The 17757-nt window shown below is 35.4% G+C and overlaps 2 protein-coding genes across 3 annotated transcripts; one reads left to right on the top strand and one right to left on the bottom strand.

Moving 5' to 3' along the window:
- Nucleotides 1-233: 233 nt before the first annotated feature.
- Nucleotides 234-885, bottom strand: LOC132632388 (uncharacterized). The gene has a single exon (XM_060348304.1). The coding sequence runs from the start codon at nt 781-783 to the stop codon at nt 412-414; it is 372 nt and encodes a 123-aa protein (XP_060204287.1). The 5' UTR covers nt 784-885; the 3' UTR covers nt 234-411.
- Nucleotides 886-11019: 10134 nt separating this feature from the next.
- LOC132632387 (putative pentatricopeptide repeat-containing protein At2g01510) lies at nt 11020-14738 on the top strand. Of its 2 annotated transcripts, none has more exons than XM_060348303.1 (2): nt 11020-11240; nt 11452-14738. In XM_060348303.1, exon 2 carries the CDS (start codon nt 11486-11488, stop codon nt 13835-13837), a length of 2352 nt encoding a protein of 783 aa, XP_060204286.1. In that variant the 5' UTR covers nt 11020-11240; nt 11452-11485; the 3' UTR covers nt 13838-14738. The 2 variants fall into 2 exon arrangements, with proteins under 2 accessions (XP_060204286.1, XP_060204285.1); XM_060348302.1 differs by having other exon boundaries at nt 11020-11344.
- The last annotated feature ends 3019 nt before the right edge of the window (nt 14739-17757 follow it).

Raw genomic sequence — 17757 nt, 5'->3', positions numbered from 1 at the left:
TAAAGTCTGGCTGCTGAATGATAAGATCATCCTTCAACTACTTTTCTTATCATATTTTATAATTATCAGATCTGATAATAAATATAAAGCAAATTAGTGTCATTAATACTAATCTCAAAACAGTCACCCCTACCTAAAATTAAATCTCTGTTTAGTTAGCAATTCTCCTTAACAAGAGATTAAAAATTAGCAAACTGACTAAACGTTGTGTCAAAGTAAAGGAGAATTAGGCAGACACCAATAAGGTTTGAATTAGCAAATTCAGTAAGCGCAACAACAGTCAAAAGTATCCGTAATCAAAGATTAACTACTCTCCAGTACACATAGAGGCAATAAAGCTGGAGCAAAATTTGAAGCTGAAATAGTGAAATTACAAGGATTAAACAGAAGAGTACCTAAAAAGCTAGGGATTCATTTACAATAACGGTCAGCTTTCTTCTTAACCCGGTCATCAAGGGCATGTTCAACGGACTTAGCTTTAGCATTCGGGTCATACCCGAATTTCTTGGCTTCAACAGGGAACAAATCATCGTATTTCCTACGCTTAGCTGCGTCAATAGTATAAATATCCTCGGAAGCATCGGGTTGTTGTTGTTGTTGTTCAGTAGCGGCAAGGGCGGCGTCACCTGTTAAAGGCTCATCGGAAACGACGTCGTTAGAGGAGGAGGATTTGTTCTTCTTTTTCTTGTTTTTCTTTTTGTCAATTGATTTGCTGAGGGTGGCTACTGACCCGCCTTTGAACATCAAACGACCTCCTTTCACTCTCTCGTAGGGATCCGACATGGTTCGTTGCTTTCTTCGCAGCTATGAAGTTCAAGCGGAAAGGGTTCTCGAGGGGTTAATTCTTGTTGATTTCCTAATTTGACAGGTTATAAGATTTTTGTGACACGAATTATGGAAAAGGAATAAAACAAAGGTAATTTGAGTTGGAATAAGGGCATGTTTGGAAAGCCTCCTAATTGGAATGTCCGATGAGTCGTGATGAGTGTCTGATCTCTAATAACCAAGCACCCCTATACTTGTACATGAAACTCACTGAAGGATAGGGTGGCCTATATATGACTTATACAGAATTATATTGACTTATACAATAACAACACCATGAGATATGCATCAAAAACCATCAACCATCATTGTATATTTTTGTATATACTGAAAATAACAATGCAAGCCGACTAGGCTTCCACATATGTTGTACAACAAAAGAGTGAGAGTCGACAAGGCTACATCACGTGCCAACTACATACAACTGTCTACAGACCTCTAATGGAATAGAAAATTGTAGAAAGGACGGGACAAGGCCTTGCCATACCCATATATGTATATACATCTCAAATGGCATACCAAAAATAGACTGCAGCTCCGGATCAAGTGGAGCGCATCGACTACTGCTGAGTGGAAGTCCTACTGAGCTGGACCGATTGTCTGTCTACCTGAACTTACGGGCATAAACGCAGCCCCCCTCCCCCCCATCCCCCGAGGAGTAGGGGAGTCGGTATGGATAATGTACTGAGTATGTAAGGCATAAGAACAACAAGAATATAAGGTCGTGAAAGACATCTGAAACATAAAAGCTATTCTCAATGTTACACTTCATAATAATCCGTGTTACTTGTATTAAAACAAGAAAGAATGAGTTAAGAAGGTTCAGGAAAGTTAATCGAGTTAGTAAGAATATCGTTATATATGGTTTCCTTAAGTATCCCAAGGTGACACGGTTACCTAAAGGATTTGAAATCGCGCTATGAGTATGTATATAAGTATGTATATGTATGTATAAGAGGTTACATGAGGTTGGAAGAGGATTAGAAGTTAAACGAAATGAATCGGAACAACTTCAATAAAATCTCGGACCAGATTTTTAGCCCATATTGTTGGAGGCATATCTCCTTGTATATGAGGAGTTTTAAGGTGTTTCAAAAGCCTAAAATTAAATTCATCGAGTCTAGTTTGCAACGCAACAAACCGCTCATCAAAATGATATCGGGATAAGGAGATATGGGCGATGCAAGTTGGTCTGAGTGGGGATTAAGACTTTAACTTCCGGTTTCGTTTCAAGTCACAATTTACTTACAAATTTCGTTTGGTATAGAAGCATTAATGGAAATTAGGGATTAATTAACCATGATTGGATTATTAAGTGTGGATTTATATTTAGTGGTGGGGAATTATTATTATATGGATATAAAAGAGAGGGGAGACACATAAATTCATGAAATATGAGTCATATTCTTGGACAATTGATAGTGGGAGGTATTATTAAACAAAAATCTGATCTTGAAGGGGGACATTCTTGGTGGACACGTGAGGGAGCTTATGCTGCCCATAAACATCATCTTGGATGATTAAAACAAGTCATTTATCACCATATCATCTTCCACCAACTAGAACTTAGAGAGAGAAACTCTCAAGCCCTAGAAAGAGAAAGAGAGCCACGGCTATGGCAGCTCCTCCACCACCAAAAAAATTAGTTTTCTTCCTCAAATCAACTCCTCATCTAGTGTACAAGAACGTGTAGTAGTTGTTGAAAAGAAACAAGGAGGTGTAGCACCTCAATAGGGTTGAAGATTCGGCCAAAGTGAAGAACAAGTTGTAAGGTAAGAATGTTTATTGTTCTTGTGTTGCATGATGATTTGAATGTATAGTTCATGAAGGTTGTTGTTGGATTGTTGTTGTAGTTGAAGTAGAGAGTGAGCCGTGAGTGTTGGTGAAGTCATGATTGATTTCATTTTGCATGTATTATTGATGAATTGAATATGTATCAACATAGGTAAATGAACAAAGATTGTAGAAGTTCGTTTGTGATGTGGCATGTTGGATATTGGACTGTTTTTCTAAAAATTAAAATGAGTCGTGTGTTGAAGACTCTAATGAAATCATGTTTAATATTCTTGTACATGTATTGGAAGTGGATTGAATGTGTTGTAGTATGGATAAATGGATGAAAATCATGAAGTTGTTGGAGTAGTGTTGTAGCCGTGTAAAGGGACTGTTTTAGAGGAATTTGTGGACTGTTTTGTGTCATATTTTGATTGTTGTTGTTATGGACATTATGGTGTATTGTATGCATAATGAATATGTGAATTAAGGTGTTAAAGAAATGAATTATGTTGAAGCATACAAGCAGTCCAAAACAGTGGACTGTTTTAGTGCTAGAGGTGAAATTGTATGTGTTGAGTGTTGATTCTTGTTATGAACGTTTAGTGGAAGTGAAGCATAATGATTCAAGTTGAAATTGAGATGAATTGTGAGATGTTGTAAGAATGGAAATGATGCTAAAACAGTTCCAAGAATCATGAAAGTAATGTCATTAAACATGTTGTTGCCGTTGTAAGGTTTTAGTGTCGACAATGTAGCTATTTGCGTACGAATTTGGTGATATATTTGTCCTGTGACTGCTGGTCGTATTTTACTAAAATTATATGAAATGAAGACATGAAATAATGTGTAAGAATCATATGTGGTTTGCTTGGTATGTTCGTAAACGTTCGCAAGAATTCCGGGCACCTTTATGTTGTTGGCTAGGGACTGTTTTGGGTGTGTTGTTGATTAGGGACTGTTTTGGACGTGTTGTGGTTAGGAACTGTTTTGGACATGTGTCTTCTTTAAATTGGAAAGACAAATGATAGTTAAGAATATATATTGTATTTACGTTGTTTGGGTTGTTGTAAAGTTGTTACACGAAAACGTTAAGGCTACGGATTATTAGGAGTAACTTGAGAATGTAATAGCCGTATGTGAATCGTTATGGAATGTTGTGAATGTGGGCTATTTGGAATGTTATGTGGGCTGTCCGGATTGGTATTGAACATATGATTATTGATGTTGGATCGGTTGTATGTAGTTGGTTTGAGTGCGAACGAAACGTGGTCTAAATGTTTGAAGGGAATTGTTAACGTTAAAATACATATGAAATTCCCTCATAGACTAATCATAGCTCTTGATATCTTGATATAGGATAAGTACCATTAGGCAGCAAGTACAAGTTATAATACGACTAAACGCTAAAGGTATGTAAAACGCAACCCTTCTTTCTTTTGGCATGCCTTAGTTTTCAATAGGCTATATCACGAGCCTCGAGGAAATTCGAAATTCGAAATCCGAGTACGTTATGATCCTTATATATATTTCTTGGCATTCTTATGTATGTTGTGATGAAGTATGAACCATTATGTCTTCGAAAGCATTGATTTCTAAACTTTGTACAAAAAGTTGTTTTAAAGAATTCCGTAACTACGAAACGCCGTATCTTTCACAGAAAGGCTCGGATTGCTCCAATATTTTTATAAGAGTTTGCATGATGTATAATGAGTATGTTTTCCATAGGCGGGCCCGACTCAGGTCAATACCCGTCCGTGGGTCCCGCGACTTTCCTTTATGTAATTCGGACGACTTTTGAAAGAATTCGGTATGATTATCATTTCGAATTTCAAGTATGACCATTTACTTATGTTTGAGTCTATGATAATGATTTTATGCATATGGTTACTCATGACTCTGCTCGTGCGTTCTGTTATATCTTTCGCCGGTTCCCGGGCCGGTTCTGTTGTCGTGCGCACTTTGACATACTCCGGAGTTATGCTGTGTTTATGGTTCACCGAGCTACTCGCCAAAGAGGGTCGGGTTCCACTTATATTTGGTGTTATGCTGTGTATGGCGTTATGCTGTGTTGTGATATGTGACGGGGATACGGAGATTTGAAACCTTTCTGGTGTTATGCTGTGTTATGGCGCCATCGACGGGGGGGCGACCATATTCTTCTGTACCCTATGCATTACATATTTTTAAAGTAAACATTTTGATATGATTGGATTTGTACTTATGTTCGGTACTTCTAACTCGTTTCTGTCTCAGATTTGTTTCTGTATTTTCTGTTTTGCATACTCAGTACATATTTCGTACTGACCCCCTTTCTTCGGGGGGCTGCGTTTCATGCCCGCAGGTACAGACGCACAGTTTGGTGATCCACCAGTTTAGGACACTCTTCTGCTGTTCGGAGTGCTCTTCTCATTTCAGAGCATATATTTTGGTATATATTTGTTCGCTGTGTATGTATACGTTTGTTCAGGGGTACAGCGGGGCCCTGTCCCGCCATATGTTTCTGTTGGTCTGTTTAAAGGTCTGTAGACGTATTTGTGGGTGTGTGTGCCTACTTCCGTTCAGATGTGTTTATATGACCCTATTCGCTATGGTAGCCTTGTCGGCGTGCATTTGCATATGTTTTGGGCCGTGGTGCCATTTGATAGCCTTGTCGGCTTTTGATACATTTGATAGCCTTGCCGGCTTTTTGATATATGCATACGTATATGGTTGCGCTGAAATGTGTCTGATACAGTTTGATATAGTTTGGGACGGCATATAGTATTTATGGCCGCATATGCTATCTGTTTGTGATTCGATTTGGATAAGTGTGTTACGATTTGATATGTTTGTCTGTCTGGGTGTCCAAGTAGGGCACCAGTCGCGGCCCACGGGGATGGGTCGTGACACTCAATATCTGTATGCATCTGTAGATAAACATCTGGGAGTATCTGCATAACTCTGTATAACTGATAGTGCCTCTGAGGGCGTATGATATGCATAGGTCATAATATAACAGTTAGTGTTGTGGAACGTGCATCCCAATCCATATGATTATATCATATGTTAGTACCGAGGAACGTACGACCCGATCCATATATCATATATTAGTGCCGAGGAACGTACGGCCCGATCCATATATCATCATCATCATCATTGTGCACCAGCTGATCAGGTGGTAATGCATATATAATGCCTATCCCTTCCCCCAAACCCCATACCCCATATACATATAATATACGCGTATATAACGCCTTCTGGTCAAGGATCAATATGCATATGTATAATGAATGCAATGCAAAAGTATAATGAGTAACTAGAACTCTGAGTGACATAAGGTCGTACTACCTCCGATAGACATCTTTTGAGCTAACATCATCAATATATGAAATCTCAGGACCCAAGAACAGAAGGAACAATCATAAAAAGGGGTATAGGAACATCAAAGACTAAAGTACTCCTAATGCCTCTAAGAGTAGAGTAATATGGAAGCTCGTTTACTCGTTTGTTCGCTCATATCATAAGATCATGCCAAAATGAAAGAAAGGATAGCTTTAACATATCTTGAAGCGTATCTAATCGTCAAACTTATGCTTCTCGAACTAGTAAATCTACAATCAAGATAACATAGGCCACAATTATCCCCTTTACAACACTTATTATCCTATTCAAGTACGAAAGGAACTTAATGAATTTCGGACCGCATCTTCTTCGTAAACTTAATAATCCTTCAATTCCAATTCAACCCAACCATCAACAACAATGTCAACAATAAAAATATCAATTCCTACGTATCAAAATATAATCAATTCTACTCCAAATCCTCTCCCAAAACAACCCCTTGTCTCAACTTGACCCTTATTCAACTTACTACTTTCATAATTTCATAACTATGCCCTTTACCTAAAATCACTAAAACTCTTGATAATTAACTTAAACACAAGGGTAAGAATCATATACATACCCCGAAGGGACTAGAAGACCAAGAATCAACTTCAACTCAAACTTCCAAGTTCCACAACTTCAATGAAACCCTAGGAACAACCTTCTTCTTCACTAGCTCGGGTTTTACGGGTTTGGATCTTACTAAAAACTCCTCCAATTTGATGGAAAATGTTGAGGTTAAATATATTAGGGTTTTCTCTTGGTTTGGAGGATGATAAAATGAGAATTAAAACGTGAGGGGCATTTATATATAAGTGGAATAAAAGGGTTCCAGTGGTGTGGTTTGACGCGCAGGTCGACGGCCCGTCGACATGTCGATGGCCGTTGACTTGCAACGTCAATCAGCCACCTAGAGAATTAGAGACGGTGGCGTGTCGACGGCGTGTAGTGACGCCCGTCGACACGTCGACGGTCCGTCAAAGGGGACTGGTTTCCTGCCTGTTCCCTGAGTCACTCCAACTCGCATCAATTTGATTCGTTTAGCTTCTAATCCTATCATATTGCAAAGAACGTATACTTATAATTTGGTACACGTGAGGTAAGGCACTTAATAACTCAAAACTCGGGTACGAATCTCCATACTAAGGGTATAAACCACCCGTAGGCCAAGGACTTTCTTGCGACGAAAACGAGAGGTGTAACATGGAATTGGTGTAATTACAAGCGTATTATAGTGTAATTACAAGCGTATTATTTGGTTGCACAAGTGTAATTACACAGTTAGTTTAATTTAATAATAAAATTTAATTATAAAAAAAAAAAACTAAAATTTTAAAAATGTTTGCCTTTATAAATAATATTAAATTATTTAATAACACATTGTTTCTTGAAAATATATTAAGTAATAATCATATATTTGTAACTAATATTGTAAAAAATAATTGATATATATATATATATATATATATATATATATATATATTTCAAATTAATAATATTTAATTTTAATTAATTATAAAATTTAAAGGAAGACATTTTTTGTGAGAACGTCATGGATTGGATGTTTGACCAAAAACAAAATTATAAATATAATGTCGTAGCATTATTCAAATGTTTGACACAAAAAAATCATCAACTCTAAGTGAAATGACAAGTCAATAGTATTAATTAAAATTGAAAATATGACCTCAATTCAAAATCCAAAAGAAAAAGTTTAACATAATACTCGAATGTCAAATTCCAACATTACATAAGTAAGTTTCAACGTAACTTAAGTAATAATTCAAAAGAAAGGGAAAATATAAATCGATAACCTCATTCACAACGAAATTCTAATTTAATAACGTCAATCGTTATATGTCAAGTTTGTTAATGACTCATTCTTTCCAATATTAAGAGGCGTAGTTTCAAAAATTAGAATAATAACACGGTTATGCTAAATGAACAAAATAAAATTAAAAAATATGAGCAATTACATGGAACCACAAAAAGTTAAAGTTGGAATGAGAAGAAAGGAAATGAAAAATACATTTAAAAAAAAATAATTAAAAATAAAAAATAAAAAAGAAATTAAAATAATAGAATAAAGAATATATAAAAAATAAAAAGAAATTAAAACAATAGAAATTAAAAAATAAAACAAAAAATAAACAAACTAAAAAGTAGTCCTGTAATTACAGGGTGTGATTACGCCCAATTCTCAACCCTCCCTTGAGAATTGGAGAGTGTAATTACACCCTCTCAATTACACCCAATTTCCACCTAACTGTGTAATTACTTGGTCAAACAAACAAGTCAAATTGTGTAATCACACCCAATTCCAATTACCTGAGTGACTTTCCAAACAGGCCCTAAGGGTCGATAGTGTTAAAAGTTGATATTATTTTCTCTTGGTTAGGTCAACTAATAATGGGCAATTTGCACGATTGTCTTATTCGGGGTGGTCTTTAATTTTTGCACTCAAATTGCTGATCTTTAATTTTTGCCTTTCGCCTAAAATATTCTAAAATTCTGTGTTTGAACCCGGCTTAGTCAAAATAAAAACTAATTTCGCAAGGTAGAATTTCATAAAAATTAGGGATCTTCGGGCTTTTGTAGAATTTCAGCAAAGTAAAAAAAAAAAAAAAAAAAAAAAAAAGCTGCCTTGCAAAATTTCGCAAGGCGTTTGCTTAAAGCATAATTTTCGCGAAGCCTTGCCTTGTGATTTTTTATTTTATTTTTACTAAGCGGGGATTCAAACCCAGAACCTCATTCTTGCTTGCTTTCATTCTTTTTTGAGAGAGAGCTGCTATACGTCTATTCTCTTTAGACAAATTACTTTCCGCTGGAAAATACAGAGTAGAATTCATCCGTGTGGTGAATGAAAGAACATTCATTGAATGAGTTAACACTAAACCTCCTGCTTTAAGAGAGTAAAGGTATTTTCAGCCACTTTTTCTAGCGAATAACAAAAATTGAAGACCAGCAATTTGAGGGGCAAAAAAAAAATGAAATAATATTCCTCCCCTTTTATAAAATTTATATTTATTTTCTGTTGGTTAAGTCAATTAATATTCCTCCTCTTTTATAAAATTTTCCTCACACTGAACACTGAAATTGATTTAATTGAGAAACACACCCTCCCAACTTTTTATCAATGTTTGGATTTCTAAAGGTTTAATGGACAATTGGACATGTAAAAAATAAATGTTATCTCTACTTGTACCAATATAGAATTTTTACTTGTTTAACTATGGACGTGAAGTAGGGTAAAAATACTAGTAACATAATTTTTTAGTCGTAAATGAATATATTTGGCAAATTTATTACTCCCACCGTTTTAATTTATGTGTCTTAGACTCTTAGGTTATATTTTGAGAGCTAAAGAATATTTTCTTTGATTATGATTTTTTCAAATACTTTAATTTAAATCATTAACTATTGTGACTTATAGTACTTTTTATGAAGTTTCTATATATGTATATATGAATTTTTTTTTTGAAGGTTTATCTTTGAGTTCACATCAAATTAGTTAATTCGAGCTTCGTACCACCTGTGAGATTACACTGAGTATGTTATTGTTGTTACTTTGATCAAGCCATATAAATTGAAACAAAAAAAGTATTATGTAATTCCTATTAAAAAAGATCAGGTTAAAAATGTAAACAATACTTGAATAATTCTTAACCATCCATTATTGTACAACTATTTTTGCCAACCACCTCTACTGAGCATCAACATGCCAAGCATCACAATCGTGCCTAGGGGTGTCAAATGGGCCGGTTGGGCTGAAATTGACCCAATTAAAATGGGCTGAGGTAATAAATGGGTTGAGCTAACATTGGCCCAAAAGTTACTTGGGCTAAAATGGGTTGGGTCATGACCCGCCCAACTTGACCCAGTTTTTTTGAATGGTCTATTTTCTAGAAAAACATTTTTCGCGAAAAATATTTTTCTTGAAAATTATTTTGTGAAAAATATTTTTGAGGAAAACATTTTCCGTGGTAAATATTTTCAAGAAAAACACATTTTTTGTGAAAAATATTTCCCTTCATATTAAACATATTTTCGTGAAAAATATTTCCCTTCATATTAAATATACCACAAACTTATAAGATACATGATACAAGAAAAGTGTATACATAAAAAAAAATAATAATAAAAAAAGTAAATCTCAAGCAATAAATCCAAATTTAAGTAAATCTTAAAAATGGGCTAGAATTGGGCTAACATTAGACTAAGTTGGAGATCACTTTAAAATGGACTATGTTGGGTTGGGCTAAAATCAGCCCAATATGAAATTATCTTGAGCCCAACCCATAAAATTTTGGGCGGATTAGGCGGGCCATCACCTTTTGGGTCAAATTTGACACCCCTAATCGTGCCCAATCACAACTATCAACTACTATCTATCATTATTACTGTCGTTGCCAACCACTATCACCACCACCACCATCTTCACCTTCACATGCACAATCACTACTAGCAATCACCATTACTGCTAACCACTTCCACCACTACAACTATAACCACTACAGCCAACCAACGCTACCGTTACCATCAACCACCGTCCCTAATTACACCACCTTGCATCCTAATATGTTGTAAATATAATATCTAAATTATTTATTTAAAATTTTGCATTTATTAGGAGTAACTTTTAACAATTATAAATTATAAACATTTAGATGTTTAGAAAACAAACCGCCTTAATCATGTAATATTCATATAGATTTACAATATTTTAATATTCAATTCAATAAATTTATTCTTACAAAAAGAACACCCCTTAATATTATTACAGGTAACGTTTTGTCCGTTAAAGTTTATTACTTTAATGTAAAAAGAATAGTTTTATGGCTTTAATGTTTAATAGTAAAATCAGTTATAAATATGATCAAATTATTTTGTAACTTTAATATTACAGTGAATAAAATTCAATAAACCCCATTCGTACATTTGGAGCAACGCAATTGCCATTTTACTACTGATATAAAGAAAAAAGATTGAAATTTACAATTATATATATTTTTAAAAGAGTTCAACTTATATATTAGTATTGATAATATGAAGATTGTTTTTTTACAGTATTAGGTCACTATTTACCTTATACCAACAGATAATTTATCATACTTTTACAACGGTTACTTTGTATATTTCTTTGAGTTCTCTGCCCATTTTCATTTTCACAGTGACTAATGGCCTTTACTGTTTAAGCGCCACTTAATTCTTCTTTTTATTTTTTCAATGTTTGTTAATTTGCTGAAAGCATCAGTGCAAGTCTGCTATCAATGATGGTTAGTTCCAATTAAGAAAATTCTAAAAATTTAATCTTTTCAGTTACAATGGCATATTTAAGATTTAGGATGATTCCCAAGAGATTCTACTGTAGCCTCATCAGGTTTTTTTTTTTTTTTTTTTTGGTTGTTGTTATTACTACTATTTTTTATTTATTCATGGCATCTGTTTTATAAATATTTTAATAAAATGGTGATTTATTAAATGCAGTGACCTTATTGCTGATGTTGCAGTAGATACCCGCATGGTTAAAACAGGTTTTGACCCGGAAATATCTCGCTTTAACTTCCAACTGAAAGATTTAGTAAGAGCCAATCAAATTGGAAAAGCACGTCAACTGTTTGATAAAATGCCTAGCAGAAACACTTGTTCTGTGAACATGATGGTTTCGGGTTATGTGAAATCACGCAATCTTTGTCTTGCGAGGGAGTTATTCGATAGCATGGTCTCTCGTAATGAAGTTTCATGGACTACAATGATTGGTGGTTACTCTCAGAATAGTCAGCCCGATGAAGCGTTTAATCTTTACACGAAGATGTGTAGGTCGGGGGTTAAGCCAGATCATATCACCTTTGCAACTCTGCTATCAGGTTTTGATGATACGACGACTTTAAAAGAAGTAGTTCAGATTCATGCCCATATCATTAGATTTGGATTTAGTGTAAGTCTTATTGTTTTCAACAGTCTGGTAGATTCGTACTGCAAAATTTGCTGCCTCGATATAGCGTCTCAACTCTTCAGTGAAATGCCAACTAAAGATTCAGTAAGCTTCAATGTTATGATAACAGGGTACACAAAATACGGTTTTCGTGAAGAAGCATTAAAAGTTTTTATGCAAATGCGGAGTATGGGTTTTCAGTCTTCAGATTTTACTTTTGCTGCAGTTCTAGGTCTGAGTGTTGGATCAGACGATGTTATTTTTGGCCAACAAATTCACGGACTTGCCATCAAGACCAGCTATGTCTGGGAAATATTTGTTGCAAATGCATTGCTTGATTTCTACTCTAAGCATGACTATATTGATTTCGCGACGAATCTCTTTGATGAGATGCCCGAGTTAGATGGTGTTTCGTATAACATAATTATCACAGGTTATGCATGGAATGGGCAGTATGAGAAATCATTTGATCTCTTCAAAAGGCTACAGTGTACATCATTTGACAGAAAGAATTTTCCTTTTGCCACGATGTTGAGCGTAGCTGCGACAAAAGTAAATTTAGCAATGGGAAGGCAAATCCATGCACAGGCAGTGGTGACAACAGCTGATTCGGAAGTTCAAGTAGGAAATGCCCTTGTTGACATGTATGCAAAGTGTGACAAATTTGAGGAGGCCAACAGAATATTTGCAAATCTGGCATACAGAAGTTCTGTCCCATGGACAGCCATAATCTCAATATATGTTCAGAAGGGTTTCCATGAGGAGGCACTCAAGATGTTCAAGGAGATGAATAGAGAAAATGTTCACGGTGACCAGGCAACTTTTGCTAGCACTTTAAAAGCTTCAGCTAATTTGGCTTCAATTTCTCTTGGAAAACAATTACACTCATCTGTGATCAGACTGGGATTGATGTCTAGTGTTTTTTCTGGCAGTGTTCTTGTAGACATGTATGCAAAATGCGGGTCCATGAAAGATGCAATTGAAGTTTTCAAAGAGATGCCTGATAGGAATATAGTATGTTGGAATGCACTGATCTCGGCATATGCTCAGAATGGTGATGCTGAGGCCACATTTAGCTCCTTCAGGGATATGATTGAATCAGGTCTCTATCCCGATTCTGTTAGTTTTCTCAGTGTCCTAACTGCCTGCAGTCACCGTGGGCTTGTTGAAAAGGCACTATGGTATTTCAATTCCATGAGTCAAGTATATAATCTTGATGCAAGGAGAGAGCATTATGCAACAATGATTGATGTGTTATGTAGAAGTGGACGATTTAATGAAGCAGAGAATATGATTTTTGAAATGCCATTCGAGCCGGATGAGATTACGTGGTCCTCAGTTTTAAACTCATGCAGAATTCATAAGAATCAAGATCTTGCCAAAAAGGCTGCTGACCAACTTTTCAAGATGGATGCTCTCAGAGATGCTGCTGCCTATGTCAACATGTCTAACATATATGCAGAAGCAGGCAAGTGGGAAAATGCGGCAAAAATCAAGAAGGCTATGAGGGAACGGGGAGTTAAAAAGGTCACTGCGTATAGCTGGGTTGAAATTGACCACAGAGTTCATGTATTCACTGCAAATGATAGAACCCATCCACAAACTGAGCAGATTAGAAGAAAAATTGACTCATTGGTTGAGCTAATGGACAAGGAAGGATACAAGCCTGATACAAGTTGTACCCTTCAAAATGTGGATGAAGAAATGAAAATACAATCACTCAAATATCACAGTGAGAGGTTGGCCATCGCCTTTGCATTGATTAGTACTCCAGAAGGATCACCCATTATCGTTATGAAAAACTTGCGAGCTTGCGTAGATTGTCATGCTGCAATTAAAGTCATCTCGAAACTTGTTGGAAGGGAGATCACCGTGCGAGATTCAAGTAGGTTCCATCATTTTAGAGATGGATTATGTTCATGTGAGGATTACTGGTGAGATATGGATGGATGATTCTCAGATCATTTAATTCGGTTTGTCCTTTCCCTTCTCTATAATTGGAAGTCATAAAATAGGGAGATTTTGGCAATTTATTCTTCGGGGTTATGATGACAATTGGAATTTCTGTATAAGGGATGGCTCAGCCCAATTGCAGATCTTAGATTCAAAACTTGTGGTTGTGAACTATTGCAATTTTTATCTCTCTAAGTTGGGCATTTGTAACTATTCAGAATGAAACTGCATGGAGAACCAAGTTCTACTTTCTCCAGAAGAACACTCCCATTTTTCCAAGAGCTCACTGGTTTTCTCCCTGAACCACGAATTACTAGTGATTTCTACAATAAGAACATGATTTTCTGTCTGGAGAGGGAGGGGTTCTGGTTTCTCTTCTTGGAAATGTAAATATGACTTTGCCAAGTCTATATCAGTCTCATCTTCAAGATAGCTGGGTGGAAGAGCCTAATTCTAAAATGAGACTGGAGCTGGCAAGAGTTTATAGTGGTACATTTCTACCGCTTTGTATTCAGCAAAGATTCAGAAGAGTTGGTCAGTGGACACCTACCTTCGTGTAGGTAACTTTCCGATTGTTTACTCTCTCATTTCTATCATTGGACAAGAGTTGACAAGAGTAATATGCATCTATTCCAGTTTTTATGAAGTAGACAACAAACTTGTTGTCTAAGGAGCATACATCTAAAGAGATGCATATGGAAATGAGATTGGTATCGATTTGATTGCCACTAAATCCTACTTGTCAACATTTTTGGTCAATAATGTTTTCTCCTTTTATTCCTGACAATGTGTCCTCCCTCGAAAGGGTAAAAGGATAGCACTTCGTAGTAAGTAAAATATGAAACCAGTGGATTCAAGATGTTATTTGATTTAGAGTTAGTTTTCTCTTCCTTCTTCTTTTAGGGTTTCACAGTTAGTCATTTACAAGTTGTTGGCAGTGGTTACTATCATAATGTTCTCCTCTACAAAATCTGATAGTGATGCCTGAAAAATTCATGCTAAACAGAAATAAAAATAATAGTATAAAAGAAAAAGATATGGAATAATTAATTGTGGTGTAAAGAGGTGAGTTTGTCATTACATGCACAATTTTATTCTCTATTGTTCTGTAGTGTTTATCCATTCTACTTTTATATTTTCAGCAATCCTAAAGTATATCTAAAGATTAATTCTGTTACACTTGGTTAGCAAATGTAGTTTTAGTCCTGGTCCTTTTACTTGGAGGATTCTTCAAGTGGTGTATATGGTATCACAGCCAACACAACTCTAACGAGAAAGATCTACAAAAGATTCTTCTCCAAAACACTCGATGGGTACCAACGGTAACGGCAACAATCTCAGAGTTGTCAATGCTGACATTACATGCACAATTTTATTCTCTATTGTTCTGTAGTGTTTATCCATTCTACTTTTATATTTTCAGCAATCCTAAAGTATATCTAAAGATTAATTCTGTTACACTTGGTTAGCAAATGTAGTTTTAGTCCTGGTCCTTTTACTTGGAGGATTCTTCAAGTGGTGTATATGGTATCACAGCCAACACAACTCTAACGAGAAAGATCTACAAAAGATTCTTCTCCAAAACACTCGATGGGTACCAACGGTAACGGCAACAATCTCAGAGTTGTCAATGCTGACAATACAACCGGTACCAACATCATTATTCAGTTCAATCCTGCTTCCCAATTACCCATCAAACTCAGCGGTGGTCACAACTTCGTCATTTGGAAAACTCAATTTCCACGCTTATGTATGGCTATAACCTCTTTGGCCATCTCGATGGGACCACTCCGGCCCCAAGTCGCACTATGACCATTGGCACAAACCTATCTCCCAATACTGCTTTTTTACCTTGGTTCCGTCAGGACTAACTCATTCAAAACGCCCTTATGGCCTCTGTTGAACCCACCATTTTGTTTAATTAGGAGTCTTCTTATTACATCACGATAAACTCTATTTAATTACGTTCTCTATGTTCAATAAGATATACAGCTTTCCATAGCTTCTTCAAGCTTTTATAAAAGGAAGTTTGAGGATGATAACTCAACTCTTTTTTTGGGTTGTATATTTTTTCATTATTTAAGTATTATCATATGTAATATCAACATAGTGTATGTTATAAACTTTGTGATGATCATAGAGTGTCTCGTTCTTTTATGTTCTTGTTTTTTGCACGCTTGCTAATTGATGGAGAATAGTTACCTCATTAAGATTAGTAAGTTAAGGCCTAGTCCACCTTAAACTTCTCTCTGTTATATGCCTAGTGGCATATAACATATTCCCTTAAAAAAAGTTGATGAACTCTCTCTTTATTAATTAACTAGATGGCGTATGCCCGTGCTGCGCACGGACCCAACACTTTGAATTATGTAGTGTATGTATGTGTATGTAGTTGTGTAAAATTGTAAAGATTTATGTATTGAGTAATGATAGTATATATATTTTATATTGTTAATAAATATACCTAAATTTGCACTGTCGATGCATATATATAGATGAACATTAATATATATACACAAATGTTATTTGTCTATTAGGTGGAATTATGTGAGCATGATAAAATAGTGAAAAGTAAAAGGAGTGTAGAAGTGACACGTGGCCAAAAACATAATTAATACCTGCCACTTGAAATGACATCATCTGTTGTGATGTAATTTTTATGAGCAGGGGCAAAATAGGGAAAATATGAATATGTTTAATACTAAGCTACAGTAAGATTCTACTTTTAACTAATGTAATATTCAATGGCAAGTGCTTTGACCAAATTGCCCTTGGTTGCCCTTGGTTGACGATCCATTTCTTCAACTCATGCTTTTATTATAGTTTAGTCTTAAAAAAGGGATTTTGTCTATTACAAATTAAAAACTAAAAAAATGGAATAAATTGCACATATTGTCCTTCAAATGGGCTGGTATTTAATTTTTGCCTTTAGCAATTAATTTTAGGAATAATATTAATAATATAGAATCTAGCATAAAATATTATATCCACGTAGTTATATTTTTAATTTACATCTGTATAGCCAACTTTTTTTTACAATAGTGTTTATACACACGATATACAATATTTTACACTTACTGTAAATAATGTATCGATCTTATATAAAAGTGTATAATAATGTATAAAAGGGCTATTTTGGGTAATATCAAAAATATGAGTCATTTCAGGTAAATATTTTTCCCAAATAGACATAGGCTGTTATTTTTCCTAAATTTTATGCCTAGTGGCCATAAGTTTTTAATGGTGCGGAACATAACTTATGAGATATTATGGTGCAGAAATATAAATTTATACTCCACAATTTTTTTTTTGAGGTACAAAAATTAAATAGCAACACAAAATAAGGGCATAAGTGACAATAAGCCTAAAAAATGGGGAGAAAGTTTTGGTAGGACTCACAGCACACATGTGGATCCCCACCTTTTTTTTTTACAAGAGTAGGAGGTGGATCTCCTAATTCTTCACGTGGATCCCACTTTAATTTTTTTTTATCTCTACTATTATGGAAGAGTGGGTCCCACTTTTTTAAAAAAAAAATTGTACTTGCGAATTGCCCTTCTTTTGGGGTGGTCTTTAAATTTTGCCCCTCACATTTGTGGTCTTAAAATTTTGCTCTTCATATTTGTAATCTTTAAGTTTTGCCCTTCGTTTGGAAAGGTGGGCGAATACCTGAGGTTCTGGGTTCGAATTCCCGCTCAGGCATAAAATAAAAAAATAATTTCGCAAGACAGGGCTGTGGGGCGTGTATGCCGGAATCCTTAAGGAAAAACTAAGATTATGCCAGTGGGGGCAGACTGTTACACCCCGTATGTTACGTCCCGTATTTTTATACATTGGGACAACCCGGATTAACTATGATAATTTAAGGCCAAGACTATTCCGGGATTTGAAGTCGGGACTTTTGA

Source organism: Lycium barbarum, chromosome 3, assembly GCF_019175385.1.
Source record: "Lycium barbarum isolate Lr01 chromosome 3, ASM1917538v2, whole genome shotgun sequence".
Taxonomy (NCBI): domain Eukaryota; kingdom Viridiplantae; phylum Streptophyta; class Magnoliopsida; order Solanales; family Solanaceae; genus Lycium; species Lycium barbarum.
The sequence above is the reverse complement of the archived record's forward strand: the minus strand, read 5'-3'. Positions and strand labels throughout refer to the sequence as shown.